Below are 15,546 nucleotides of genomic sequence, written 5' to 3' on the forward strand. Positions count from 1 at the left end.
TGCCTGCCTTCCCATAGGGGAGCTCCCTGTTCTGCTTCAGGTAACACTCCCCTACCAGAAACACTAAAATCTCTGTGGCCTGCCATCAATCATCTGTCAACAAATATATTCTGTTTCAGCAAACTGAGTGTTTCAAATGCTAGCTTTCCTGTAGCTATCTGCAAAACTTCATAAATGTTAACGAGAAGCAGAAAATTCTATGGTTTAAGGAGAACGGAATGACAATGGCCTAAGTGACGACTATAACACAGTCAACACCACTCAACAATGTCAAACAAATCCCCAAACATAGCTTAAGAAAGGAAGGAAGGAAGGAAGGAAGGAAGGAGGAAAGGAAGGAAGAAAGGAAGGAAGACAGACTGATGATGAATCAATGGTTTATGAAGATTTGCTTCTTTTGCAGAGGACCCATGTTTGGGTCCCAGCACCCAACATTGGGCAGCCCAAACTTCCTATATCTCAAGCTCCAGAGGATTCAATACCCTCCTCTGGTGGTGGTAGTGATGATGATGATGATGATGATGATGATGATGATGGTGGTGGTGGTGGTGGTGGTGGTGGTGGTGGTGGTGGTGATGGCGGTGGTGGTGGTGGTGGTGGTGGTAATGATGATAGTGTGGAGAAGGAAGAGGTGGTAGTTGTGAATTAAGAGGGAGTTTAGAGTAAATTTGAAGAATTGGAAGAGGAAGAGAAGATACAAGTTATGTAAATATATTCATATATGAAATTCTCAAAAATAAATTTAAAAATTAAAAATAAATAAGTGAAAAGCATTATCCTTGAAGAAAATCCATGTTTTTAATACCTTGACGGTTGTTTCTGCATTTATATTATCATAGATTTCTTAAAGGCTATCTACTCTAGTAATGTTACCAAGCAAAGGGAACTTTTGAAAAACTGAGTTGTTTCTACCTTAGGAAATAAAGACATGAAAAAGATCCAAATCATCCTTGAGTTTGGAAGCCCAGACTACAGCAGCACAGGAAGCATCCTGCCCACACTGACAGCTCAAATATTTGTTAGAAGTAAATATCTCTCAGGCCAGATGCTTGGCTTTTTCCTCACCAATGGGCCTCTCTCTGGGGCGCACCCAGAATTCCTCCCTAGACTCTCAGAACATTCAGCAGTGACAAATAAGTGGGGACAGTCCCACAGGTGCTGTGTTATTAAAGCCTTGCCTTCTCTTTTACCTTCTTGGCCTCTTCTACCTTCTGGTTCATCTCCTAATAGACATCTTTAGTTTCTGTGTTAATGTACATGATTTCTGTTAACATAGAATCTTCAACAGTGTCCTGCCCTCAGATGATATTTTTTATGAGGTCTATAATTTATATTTGTTATTCTTTATTACCCTTGTATATTTTCTTTATTACCCAAGTATATTTTCCCTTGTATTCTACTCCATCTCCTCCTAGCCCTAGACTCAGATTAGGGCAAGGCATTCGCTACAGTCTGCACCCCCACAGAGCAGAGAGGGTTTGGGGTGGGGTGTGCACTGTTTTGTGAGATGCTCATCTGTCCTTTCTGGATGTACTGATTATAGCCACTGTGAATCATCAGCTAAAGCGTGCCCTGAGCTCGTGCCAGAGCCTCAGCCGCCCCTTCCTTTTCCAGCCCGTCACAGCTCATGTTCCCTTCAGCTTTCTCCTCTTAACCTTCGCTGTTTGGATCTCTGACTTCCTTTGCTCTGATGATTATAATTGGGGAACTGTTCTCTGACATTCAGATGTACCTGATGCGACACAGACTCTCTGCGGATTCATTTTCCTCCCAGGGTTTATTTATAGCTGAGGTTTGACGTTACCTGAAGTCAAGCATTTTTTTTAACTACAAAAGGAAATGTTCATTTTTGTTCCTTTTGTACAGATACACAAATATTAGGGTTTATATGTTTCCCCCTTTCCAAAAAATTATTTCAGATACTCTGAGGTACATCAGATATCTTCTCTACAGCCAGTTCCATGAAAATGCTTGTGAATTAGGGTTGTGTTAATTCAGAGCACACAGAAGGATAAACTTGGCTCCAAATCCTCAGTAAATATTGACCATCTGGAAGTTTGCATCGAAAACAAGCTATGGGGGAAAGCCTAGTTCAACAGACACCATTAACATGGCATTGGCTTGTTTCGTTAGTTTAACAAAGACATTGCAAACAAGTGGCCACTTGAGCCCCGGTCTAATATATGATCTTTGCAGACTTTGGTTAAGGCAGTGGTTCTTAACTTGTAGGTCATGACCCTTTGGAGGTCAAGCTGTCCTTTCACAAGGGTCACCTGAGACCACTGGAAAAACACAGACATTTATACTACATTTTATAACAGTAGCAAAATTACAGTTATGAAATATCAATAAAAATAATTTTTATGGTTGGGGGTCACCAACCATAAAAGAACTATATTGAAGGGTTGTAACATTAAGAAGGTTGTGAACCATTGGGTTAAAGGAACAAAATAACCAAAGAGGTCATTTAGTCATCCCTAACTTTGAGTGTTTATTGGAGATCTGTAGAATAAGAAGCACTTTGCAGGAATCAGCTTTCTGACCAATCCCAACTACCTTATGTGGCATGTGGGGCCATTTTGTCCCTCCCCTGAATATCTAAGCAGTAGAGTGTCTAAAGTTATCAGCCAGAAAATAAAGAAAAGGTCCAGCCACTGGAGATCCTGTCTCACTTAGCAACTTGGCAGGTCAGACTCTGCAAGACCCTGCTGTCTCAACAAACAGCCTTACTCTTTCTTGGCTCTGCTTTCATCCTGGGGACAGGCTCGCTCTCTCTCTCTCTCTCTCTCTCTCTCTCTCTCTCTCTCTCTCTCTCTCTCTCTCTCATCCAACATTAGCTTAAAAACACAGAGCCGAACAATCTGACCTTGAATGGGACTTGATAGAAACAGACCCACACGTCTCAGATTGTCTCTACCTAACACAGTCCTCCCCACACTGGAGAACAGAAAAACAGTAAGAGTAAGCAATGGTTGTATGTGAGTATTCCTCCTTAAACAGTTATGCACTTAGTGGGAAACCCTCATGTCAATTCGACCAAGTGTCCTTGGGCCATGTTCTGGCGGGGGTCTTGAAAGCAGCACCACAGTGACTTCTGCTCATTCTGGGACTTTGACATGCATGGCTGTTGTTCAGCAACAGGAGCCTAAGTACCTCAACCTCCCTGCTTCATCCTCTTTCTCTGACAGCTTTCTTCCCAGCTCTGCTTTAGCCTCTGAGAGGTCCAGCTGGAAACGAAGGATCTTGCTTTCATTCCGTTCCAGAGCTCCCTGTAACAGAAAGCACCCAAGGAAGTCTCTTTTTGAACAACAACAACAATAACAGAAAAAAAGAGTTTTCTTCCCTTAAAACCTGTATCCTGAACGTAGCTCTCTTTAGAGTAACTGGATGAAATCTAGGTTCAAGTCAGGCCCCCGAGGTTAGACTAGGACAAGCGATGGCTCTCATCCATCATTCTGTATCTAGCTCTGACATTGTTTGTTCTTTGAATAGCAGCCTATGGCGGGACCAGAGATACCACTCAATCATAAAGTTTTTGCCTGGCATAGATGGGGGCTTGTGTTCAATTCTCAGTACTCCTAAAGGAAAAATATGTAGCTTAAAAACTAAAATGGTGAAGCATTTTAAATAGAAAATCTCGATGAGCTCTGTCACTGTGTGTAATATTTAATTGCTGTCTGTACTCGTCTGTATTTCTAATTCACTCCATCTTTTGGGGTGAGTGAAAAAAAGCTTCAAGGCAAGAATAAGGGAGGGGCTGACACCTGCTCAGAGTCACTGCTGATTTTGGACACCTAGGAAGTGCTCTCACCTAGGAAGTGAGCCACTTAATCGTGACTATTATTATCACTACAAACAGGAGCTTTAATGTGTAGAAGATCTTCTGCAACTGAGTATTCAAATAATAAAGGCCGGGGACATTTTTCCCAAGAATGCTCTTAAAGTGTCATTCAATTATAAAGTGGAAATTTGGTAAAAATCTTCGAAGCCTTTTCTGAGGAAAACTTGTGTCAAAGAAGTACAATCAAGCAAACGACAGCTTTGCCCCTTCTCTGAGGAGTGTGTTTTATCTCTCGCAGAGTGAATTGTGTAGTCACAGTCAAACAGTGACAATGATGGCGACAAAAGTAAGCTGTGGGGGCTTTTAAGAAGGCCTCCTTAGTTCCTCTCTCAGTCCCGACAAACATAAATCAAAAGCAAATGCTCTATAAGCAATCTCCACAGAGGGAATGGTAGTTTCTTGGAGGGGAAATTCACCCTCTAGACTGTACTAAGAAAGTTAATCGTTAGAGGTGACCTCAAATCATTTCAGTCTTATGATCTGAGAGGGATTATTGAGTTTTTCATAAAGCCACAGCCCCCAAAAGAAATAATCTGAAGTCACCAATACACTGGTAAGTGATGCCTTTGTAAGGCTCAAGTCAGATCTCCACAAGAAGACAGAGAGGTGTGCTGCCATCTAGTGGTAGTGAGCGGTACAAGTGTAATGGCCGAAATACAGCTTTGACGCGGTTGCCAGTTGTTGATTTAAAATACTTCTATCCCGATATATTACACAACACTAAAACTGCCCCGAGTCGTGTCTTATTGCTATAATGTTTAAATAGATAATAAAAGTTACTTCTTTCACTTAACACTGTGGCGTTAGAAAGTTCTCAGCCAATGGAGCCAGAGCCCCAAAGACAAGAAAATTAAAACGAAGTTCTCAACTTTGTACAAAGCAGTCTTCCCAAGGGGTGTCACTGCCAACTGAGGGGGTTGTCAATAGAATGAAGAGGTCCTTCAGAAATATTTATGCATAAAAGAGCAATAACGGAGTTGAGAGCTCTTCACATCAAAGGGGCACACAGAGGTGTGGCACATCTGACTTGCCAGGCTCTTACAGAGCTGAAGCAGTGAGGTAACTCTGACAGTAAGTGCTCAGAGGGAGAAGTTGTCACAGCATGATTCCGTGTTATTGTACTCCCCAGAGGCCCCATCTACAGCCGTCTACCCCATCTTTCAAAACTCGTTTTCTCCATGGGAAGGGTACATGAATTTTAATATGTCCAGACAGACATTCTCAACTGCTTCAAGATGAAATGCAGTTGAGAGAGCAAAGAGTCTCTCTAGAGCTCATGACTAATCGACCACCTAGTGGCTCTGGAAGGGTGACTTCCTTTTCAGGACACATCATCTTCGTTAGCATCAGATCTTCTCAGTGGCACTGTCAATCACCCAGTCCACATCTAGGGATAAAGCATGAGAAGTTTCCAGAACGCGGCAAACATCCCTGTCAAAGACTCTGCACACGACTGACCTTACAAGGCTGGGATGTCTGAGAATTTCATACGGAACCTCATCTCTCCAACAGATTTTTTGAGGGAGAAGAGTGCATTCAACAGACTGTTTTAAGAAGACATACATACAAATGCATTTAAACTTCTGACTTTGGGTAAATGTTTACTGAGTATCCTCTGGGCCAACAGTCTTCCAGCAAATGCATCTCTGGGTTATAATATTCCAGGAAGCCCCACGGGATCTAGTTTAAATGCAGATTTTGATTCAATAAAGTTTGGGACAAGGAGGATATTCTGAAAGTCTAACAAGCTCCTAGATGTTCATGCGCATGGTCTGTGAGGCTGTAGGCTGGGGATAAATTAAAGAAACACATCATGATTGTTTGCCCCGCCACTGGAGAACTTGCATTTACAGGTGATTATCTTGCTTTCCAAGCCTGTTCGTTTCCTTTGTAAAATGGAGAAAGGGGTTTGGTGGGTTGATTAAAGCATGTGGCATGGTTCAGAGCATATACTGAACACCCCCGAAGTAAGTGCCACATGATGGTGGCCGTTTCTAATGAAGACAGATCTGCTTTGCCTCTGAGAGCGTCACCCTCCCTGGCAATCTACCTCTGCTTCTTCCAGCCTCGCTTGGATTTCAGTCTTCTCTTGCTCAATCAATTTCTTGGCCTTTTCCACTTCAGTCAAATTCTTGATCCCTTCTCTCACCTGGTTTGTGAGACAACAAATCCGTTCTGAAAGGAGGAAGATTAGGCATGTTAGTGGAAACCCACTCCCATCACAAAATTCTGGGACCGTGTAGCCTCAGCAACTCCCCAGAAAAGCTGACTCTCATCTACAGAGAACCCTATTTGGGATTAGGGAAAAAGGAAACCCTTCTTCAGGGTATTCCTTTGTCATATGCCAAAAGTTGACCTCAACAGTTAGTGAGCAGAGTGCTTCGTGGGTTCTTGAGCATTGGAGAGCCTGTGCAACTTCAGACAGCTTTCTGCTTGCTGGGATCATGACTAAGTCCACGTAGAGATCCACCTCTACCTCTCTCTCTCTCTCTCTCTCTCTCTCTCTCTCTCTCACACACACACACACACACACACACATCAGGTATCCCCACACTTTAGTGGGTAAGTTTTAATGTCAACACCACTGGCTGCCATTGTTCCAGCCACCACCCAACACTGGAACAGAAAACTTAAGCATAAGCCAGGTCATCACCTACAACAGTCAGAAAAGTGGAGGATGCTCTGGGAAGACAATGGCTGTCACTCAGGCACATGACAATTCTGGTTAGACTTTCCTGAAGCTGTGACAGATTAGGTCAGCAGTGAGGAACCCCCATTACCTGACACTACCTTGTGGTTGGGTCTGACACTTCACACCGAGGAACACTCTAGGCCCTAACTGTTAGGCTGTATAGCTAAGAAACTTGGGGATTTACCAAGCCCAGGAGAGAACTCAACAGCTCACCTGTTTCTCTGGTCCTCAGTCCTGGCCTAAGATTAAATAGGTGCCAGGTGTGAGATATCTCTGTATAAGATGTTGTTGGGGAGACCCGAGAGCCCCCTTAAAACATAAGCTATTGGCATATGTCTTGGCTAACTATCATAACTGAACTGTAAAACCCTATTTCTGGAGCCATTATACACCTCAGTTGCAGGAAACAGAGAGAGAGAGAAGCAAGTTGGAAATGAGCTGGAAGGTGCCAAACGAGAAGGTGCCAAATAGGCTTCTGTGGGGAAAATTACCAGTGCTTTCCCTGTGAAGTTTGCATGACCCAATACTGACCTTTCAGGCAAAATACACTTGCTGGCACAACAGGGACATGACCATTATGTGGGTAACCCAACATTTGTTGATTTGATTTAAGGCTCACTCTACGATAGGAAGTTCATACCTGGCACTATAAACTTGGTCAAAAGTCTACTGCTGGGGCAATCACAGGCCCCAGTGAGGAATCTAATCCCACTGCTCTCTAACGGACTTGCTGCCAAGTTGCCTTATTGATATTGATGTTTACACTCACAAAGTAGAGCTGCCTGCAAGCCTTGGTCAGCTACGCTTCCCTTTGCAGCAGGCAGCAGTTTATACGGAGATGCTGGTTTAAATGCCGAGACTGAGTGATCGTTGCGCATTCTACCCTGCACTAGATACCTGTGCTGTCACCTTCAAGTCTCAGGGAACAAGGCAGAAGAGGATGCAGAAAGAATGTAAGAACCTGAGGATGGGCAGAGTGTCGTGAATATCTTCTCTTGGACATACATAGAAGTCACACTCATGAAATCACACCAGCTGTAGTTACACGTCACAAGACATGCACAAGACTGGGACCACCCATCATGGATAGGGGAGGAAGTGATAAGGCCCCAACCTGTCCCTGGCCCTCTGTAGGCAGTTAAGGGCTGCTAGGGGAAGAGGAGTCATTTTCCTTGGTCATGGTCATTGGTTTGATGCCCATGGTCCAGTAAATGTTCAGTCCATGTTCATGGGATCTTCACTAATTAAACTCAGCCTGTTAGCAACAACAACGGCAGCAAAGGAGGGAACATAAGGGGCAAACTTGTTGCAGAAAAGAGAAGGTACAACAGAAGAAGGGAGATAAGAGAGGGGATAGCGATGGAGGTTTATGATTAAAATATATTATATGTGTGCTTGAAATTATTACAGAATAATGATTTAAATGATTTCAGAATTCTTGCAAAAAATTAGAAGAACATATATAATCTTTTTCTGCAGAGAAAAAAACCTCAAAGCAGGTTCTTCTCAACTCTGACTAAACTGTATGATCATCTTAAGAACTTTAAAATAAAAGGCCAAACATGGGGTTTGGGATTTAGCTCAGTGGTAGAGCGCTTGCCTAGCAAGCACAAGGCCCTGGGTTCAGTCCCCAGCTCCAAAAACAAACAAACAAACAAACAAAAAAAAAAGCCCAAACGTGTGTAAACCCCATACCAGGCCACACGTGGAATCCATTGACCTCGATTGAGAGCTTATTAAAAGTGAAAATTCATAAGCTCTACCTCAGATCCACTGAATCTGGACCTCTATGGTAGGTGTTGCAGTCTGTCCCCAGATGGAAACAGCTGGAACTCTGTTGCCACAGATCTAGCACAGCCCAGTGAGTTAATTGTGAACTGCACGAGGCCACCAAGAAGACTCATGCCTCCGAGAGTAATGAGTTTGCATCCAGGGCACATCAGCGTTTTCATGCATATCACTGTAGGCTTTGAAATAACTTGGCAGTCTCTTCGAGTTGCTCTTTGGCAATATACCAGAAAGTTTAAGTCTATTTCCTCAACTCGTCAATTTCACTTCTAGAGATCTATCCTATTGAAATATTTTAAATATGCATAAATACATGTGTAGGAATATGTAGTATATAATTATTCAGAGTTGTGTTTAATCAGGTTTAAAATTAATGAGATCTAGTTAACTAGGTGTGAGTTATACTTATTATGAAGTATTATGCAGTTTCTTTTTTTAACAGTGTAGCACGTCTCCAAGGCTTGGCATGCTAAGAACCACAAGGTGCATAGGACAGTAGCATAGCTCAGTAAAGTATGCACAGATAGGAGCCCAGATGGTTGGGCTCAAGTCCCAGATCTATAACTTATGAACTGTAAATTCAGATAAGTAACCTAACCTTGTATTTTGCAGATCAGGACATTAAAATGAAGGCTAATCTCACATTTGAACTATGAATAAATGGATGTAGAAGAACCCAACATATAGCATGGGTTTCAGAAATTTTAATATATTCAAAATGTATTGATAAGTGAAAGGTAAATTATACAGAAAATGTATAACTTGGGCAATATATTTCTATGAATATGTATCTGGAAAGATCACAATAAGGCTATAGAAATGAAGATATTCTTGAGAGTGGTTTCTTTATAGTAAGGAACTAGGTCAAAGGTGTGGCCCTAATATTGCCTTTAGAATTAATTCAATAAAATAACATTTGCAGTATTCTTTTTTTCAGAATCAAGTATTAAAACTTTGAAAGTCGAACATAGATGAGAATATGAAAACGCCAAGGCTCTCCACCCCAGGAAGATAGCTTTGCCCAAGCCAGACTCTCCCCAAGCCCTTGTCTTGCTTTGGCTGCGAGCCCAGCTGACAGTACCCTGAAGGTCCTGGTTCTGCCTCTTCAGGGTCTCCTGGGCCTCGTTGCTCTCCTCACAGGCTTGCCTGAGCATGAGGACCTCAGAGCTGAGAGCTCGGGCCTCCTTCTGAGAGGCCTGCAGCAGCTCCTGGGCCTCTTCCTGCTTCTGCTTCCAGGAAGCCAGAGCCTTGTCAGAGTGCTGCTGTTTTTGCCCCAATGCTGCTGCCACAGAGCGAGCCTTTCCCAGGTCAGAAAGGGCATCCCCCAGCTCCAGCTGGAGCCTGTGCCTGGCCCTCTCCAGGGAGGCATTCTTGGCATTGGACACCTCCATGGCTTCAGCGGCCTCCTGCAATCGAATCGCCAGCTTCTTCCTGAGGAGAGAGCCAAAGGGTTCGGTATGGATAGCTCGAGCATCAAAGCGTTTTTTCACAAAGCCAGCCTGCTACTGCTGCCCAGCCTCTGGCTTCTGTGTCAACATGGATGTTACTTACCCTCCCTTACCAGCCTGGTTCTGAAATTCTGACTCTCTTTAAACTCCTATTAAGAAATATTTGCTTATCCTAACCTTTCATAGCTAATAAAATGACACTGATATTTCATAAGAAAGAGGGGAAACAAGTTTGTTTTGAACACCTTAGCAAGCTGGTTCCGATACTTACGCATGTTGGTAGAGTCCCAAAAGCGTTCCTTGGATGTGTCTTCCAATGGACACTATTGTGCTCTCCTGCCCAGCCTCTTCCTGCTATCACTTGCTTTCCAGTTCTTACAATACCTTTCTCTGTGATTTCCCCCAGCATCTCGAACCCCCAGATATGCGTTCATCGCAGATCCACCGACCGCACCGACTTAGCGGGTCTTACAGTTTTAGCCTCCCGCTCTCCCGCCCCCAGCACCGTGTATGTTAAGAGTGATGTGTTCAGTGTACCTCCTCTGTCCATATGGTACATAACTCTTGGAAATTTTAATGCATGGGTTATGTTTTCTTGCTCACGTGTCCTGCAGAAATGCAGCTTCCCCGCCACACTCCTTCATTAAAATGAGTAGATTTTCTTTCACGAAACGAACTGTAGGTACCAACGCTTTGGCCCCACTGTGACTTTATGAGAACAGACTGCACAAGTATCACTCAACCAGCCTCAAATCAGTGTGGCATGGCTGCCGACCTATGGGATTCTAAAGCAATCCGGTCTGTGCTTGTTATCTGGAAGGCCATGTGCTCTACTCCTTCCGCGTTCACTGGCTTCATAATGTCACACATGGTTGCACTTTCATATAGGAAATGCTGGCACTCATACCAGCCTAAAAGAGTATGCTGCTAAAATCATCATATAATTTTTAATTATGCCTATGATGATTGGCACCAGAAAATTGCTCTGGTTTGGAGACTAACTATCCTGGTTTTCTAAGGACGGAAAGTTTTTAGTAATACTAGAGACATTTAATATTTCGTCTGAGAAATCCCAGAGCAAACTGGACACACTGATCGCCTCGTTTTATTGCTAATTTGCTGTATATTTAATAGCAACTATTACTTTTTTTTGTGCTGTAACTTTCCAACAGCACGTGCTTTCTCAACTACCTACCTTATAAAAAGAGATATGAGAGAATACGAAATTAAACACGCTATTCTCAGAGCAGAACCAGACAATAGACTCAGGGAGAGGATCTTTTACTCTCCACCTGAAAAATCCCAGGACTTTTCACTTCTCTTGCCTTCCTGAGGCGATTAGGAGAAAAGGTATATTTATGTAAAATTCAAATAATGTAAACACAAAACCATTCAAATACTACCCTGTTACCCAGTATTTTTTCCTTTGTCCATCATCTCTATAAAACCAATTACAACAAATACATGTGATCAAATGCATTATCTATATTTTTTCCTTCCTTTCTAACACCCAAAGAATCAGCTATCAGCTGTGATAATGAGTAGAAACTTTCACCTGGAATCTTCCTTCAATCATTAACAAGAAAACGAGAATAGCTTGTTTAGAAGTGAATGACAAATTTGGGTATAAAGAGGAGTTTCCGGTCAACTCCTCCCTTGGGTCCAGAATTTTGTAAACCCCTACTATGGATATTTTTAGTATCTGTCATTCCTAAGTCATTCTTGAGGTACTGTGGACAGAGGTGGATTATTTGGTTCCCTTCTGGGCGACAGCATAACAGCTATTCTGTAAGTGGGCTCACAATTCAGGTGAGGAACTGCACGTTATTTCTGGCTGAAGCAAAAAAAAATGTATTGATCATTCTTGGATCTTTGCCAAGCTATCAAATCATGTTCTTTGAAGCCTTTAATGGTTGTAAGCTGGAGAGCCAATTTTATGATTTCTCTCAAACACACACAGTTACTCAGTCCATAAACCAATAAGCACTTTTTGGTGCTGGATTTTGGACTAACTGCTCTCCCAACTCCTAAAGATTTTTAGAATAGCTTTCAAAAATATTGTGCGTCTAATTTTAGGAGTGTCCCAAGGATGAATTCTTTAAAAGGGGCCTCTGTTCCACAAGACAAATAATAACTGTGATAATAAATATTAATAGGTTTTCAGTTGTCCCATCTCCACAGGCCCAGTGTCTCTCATGGTGGATACACATACATATATGAAATTAATTATTTGTGGTACCAAATAAAATGTATGATTACAAAGCGACGGAACCATTCATCTACATGCAAATGAGACTGCGTGACAAAGTTCTGGCCTTCACCAGAGAGGTGCCTGGCCTAAGAAGTTTTGGATAAAATCATTTATTTATACAACTGTTTCTGGTGTTCCTTACTTGCCCTACTCTTTTTTTTTTTTTAAATAAAACCATGCATGGTCTGAGATGGTCTCGGGGAGAGAAACAGAACTGGAACTAATACCTGGATCAAAACTGAACTTAATTAATGAAACCATTAGCAGGAAGTCTTTATTTTGCCCATCCCCCCTACAGGCTGGAACAGAGGCCAAGATTGTGGATGGGTAAGAACCCACAAATAAATTTGGAAACATTTCCTGCTTATTCTGTAGTGATAATGTCAGTCTGAATAAGCTTCTAGAAATAGATAATATGCAGAGGATTTTAGGAAACCAAGAGTCAGGGAAGCTAGATTAGTCATTAGGCGTCTTACTGCATCTAACTGGAGAATATTACAATAATAAGGATAGTGACTTTGAGGAGACTAAGATTCGGTACAAAAATAAAGGGACATGGTTTGCATAAATTTCTAGCTTCATAGGAAGGCTGGATACACAGGGCTGCCTGCCCCTACAGAATTGTAGAACATCTGAAGAAAAATTACCCTTAAGGAAACAAGTGTTAAAGGAAGCTTTGGAAGCCCTAAAACACTCTCCTCACACACAATGGTGGAATGAGGTTAAAGAGCATATGAGGAGACAGACATATATGACATACAAGAACTAGAAAGGAAATGAGAAGTGAAAAGGCTTCAAATGGGTTATAATTCAGCTCATTGAGTTTTCATTTGCTTATTAAAATCAAATGTAAAAGGTTAATTTTTTCTCAGGCTTCAAATGGTTTAGCACCTGTAACTGCAAAGTTTTGACTGGGGTTGCGGGGGGGGAGTGAAAGCCCCTCCCTGGCTTAGCTAAAATTTGTCTGACTGGCACAGGATATGTGGCCATTAAACTTTAGGCTATAACCATTTTTAAAAGGTTTTGTTTCATTCTCCTTGAATAGCTATGTATTAGAAATTCTTTGAAATGCAAATATGAAATGTTGTAATTACTGCTGTAAGAAATAAAAATGAATCCTGTGGCCCTGAGAAAGCAGCTTCAGTCTCTGTGATTTGTCTCTCGAGTCCAGACACAGACAACACATTCTCGTTTCAGAAGCTCAGGAAAAATTCAAACTGCTGTCTGGAGTAATGCTTTTTTGTTGTTTTGCTCTTGTTATTTTGTTTCTTTGTTTGTCTTTAGGATGTATTTATTATATATAAGTACACTGTAGCTGTCTTCAGACACACTAGAAGAAGGCATCAGATCCCATTACAGATGGTTGTAAGCCACCATGTGGTTGCTGGGATTTGAACTCAGAACCTCCGAAAGAGCAGTCAGTGCTCTTAACCACTGAGCCATCTCTCCAGCACTGGGGCAATCCTTTTTAATTCACCTGCTACATCCACCTTTCTTGGGTCCTGTATTCTGATGGAGCTGTTCCCCAGCAACAAGTGCTAGTAGCTCAAAGTCCCAATCGTCTAGAAATATTTTTATTATGCCCCTACAAAGAGCTTTTTTCTTTCTCTATGATCCTTTTATAGTCTCAATAACCTATATCATAATATTGTAGCTTTTCTATATTATATGATTCTTACCAGATGTAACTGTTTCAGCTTTTGTCTTGAGCTTATTTTAAAAAAACTCTCAAGAAAACAGGGATCATGAGGAGACATTGCCATTCCTCTCATTCTCCTGTACGTGACCAATTTTGGATTGAACATAATCTTGACCTACTCACTTAGCTTCCTCCAAGTCTTCAGTTCTTTGCATAGCATCGTGTTCATACTTTGTTCTCCATTGTACTGTTTCCTTGTTGCCTTTAGATAAAGCCCGGTGCAACTCAGACTTCACTTCCTGTTCTTCTTCATACTGCTCTCGTAGAAGGTCATAGTCATGCTTGGTTGACTGCAGAGCATGGGCCAGGGCACTCTGAGACTGTAAAAGACGTACACATGCAGATTTTACCATTCGGAATGCAATCTTTGGAAGTGACATAATCTTTTCAAGCAAAGCTAACACTATCTATAAAATTAAAGTTGAACTTAAAACCAGTGAGGAATGACTAAGAAAAGGTAAAAAGGACAGAGTGTCTAACCTGTCACCAAGGAAAGAAATGTGTATTTAAAGAAATGGAGCTGATCCAGTCCCACAGCTCTCTGTACCCAGGTCCCCTGGGGAGAGAACTGGACTCTCAGAAGTGCAGACAATCCTGAGAGCATAGGGGAGACCACCCCTTCTTTCAATTTTGAATATCTATGCTCCAAATAGAAGGGTACCTATATTCATAAAGGAAAACTCACTAAAGCTCAAAGCACACATTGCGCCTCACACAATAATAGTGGGAGACTTCAACATCCCACTCTCTGCAATGGACAGATCATGGAAACAGAAACTAAACAGAGACACAGAAAAACTAACAGAAATTATGAACCAAATGAATTTAACCGATATCTATAGAACATTTCATCCTAATACAAAAGAATATACCTTCTTTTCAGAACCTCACGGTACTTTCTCCAAAACTGCCCATATAATTGGTCACAAAACAGGCCTCAAGAGATACAGGAAGATTGAAATAATCACATGCATCCTATCAAGTAAACAAAGACTAAGGCTGTTTTTCAATAACAATAAAACTGACAGAAAGCCCACATATACATGGAAGCTGAACAGTGCTCTCCTCAATGATAACTTGGTCAAGGAAGAAATAAAGAAGAAATTAAAGACTTACAATTTAATGAAAATGAAGGTACAACAAACCCAAACTTATGGAACACAATGGTAGCAGGGTAAGAGGAAAACTCACAGCTCTGAGGGCCTCCAAGAGGAAACGGGAGAGAGCATATGTCAGCAGCTTGACAGCACACCTAAAACCTCTAGAACAAGAAGAAGCAAACACACCCAGCAGGAGTAGAAGGCAAGAAATAATCAAACTCGGGGCTGAAAACAATGAGGTAGAAACAAAAAGAACTATATGAAGAATCAAGAAAAACAGGAGCTGGTCTTTGAGAAAATCAACAAGATAGATACATCCTTAGCCAGACTAACCAGAGGGCACACAGAGAGTATATCCAAATTAACAAATCAGAAATGAAAAGGAAAATATAACAACAGAATCTGAGGAAATTTTAAAAAAAACATCAGATCCTATTACAAAAGCCTATCATCAACATCACTGGAAAATCTGGAGGAAAGGAACAATTTTCTAGACAGATACCAGGTATCAATGTTAAATCAGGAACAGAAAAACCATTTAAACAGTCCAATAACTGCTAAAGAAATATAAGCAAATATAAAAAATCTCCCAACCAAAAAGAGCCCAGGACCAGATGGGTTTAGTGCAGAATTCTATCAAACCTTTATAGAAGATCTCATGCCAGTACTGTCTGAATATTCCACAAAATAGAAACAGAAGGAACACTACCTAATTCCTTCTTTGAAG

At 41.6% G+C, this 15,546-nt stretch overlaps 1 protein-coding gene across 2 annotated transcripts in view; it reads right to left on the reverse strand.

Annotated features, from left to right (window-relative positions):
• The window catches only part of Myh15 (myosin, heavy chain 15), a 141,345-nt gene that overhangs the window by 26,716 nt on the left and 99,083 nt on the right, over positions 1-15,546 (reverse strand). For both annotated transcript variants that reach the window (XM_039088868.2, XM_039088869.2), the window contains 4 exons: positions 13,843-14,039; positions 9,403-9,752; positions 5,892-6,016; positions 3,154-3,269 (listed from right to left, as the gene is read on the reverse strand). In XM_039088868.2, coding sequence (XP_038944796.1) covers positions 3,154-3,269; positions 5,892-6,016; positions 9,403-9,752; positions 13,843-14,039 — 788 coding nt within the window. The remainder of the gene's footprint in view (positions 1-3,153; positions 3,270-5,891; positions 6,017-9,402; positions 9,753-13,842; positions 14,040-15,546) is intronic.

The sequence above is a fragment of the Rattus norvegicus genome, chromosome 11 (genome assembly GCF_036323735.1).
Source record: "Rattus norvegicus strain BN/NHsdMcwi chromosome 11, GRCr8, whole genome shotgun sequence".
Lineage (NCBI taxonomy): Eukaryota > Metazoa > Chordata > Mammalia > Rodentia > Muridae > Rattus > Rattus norvegicus.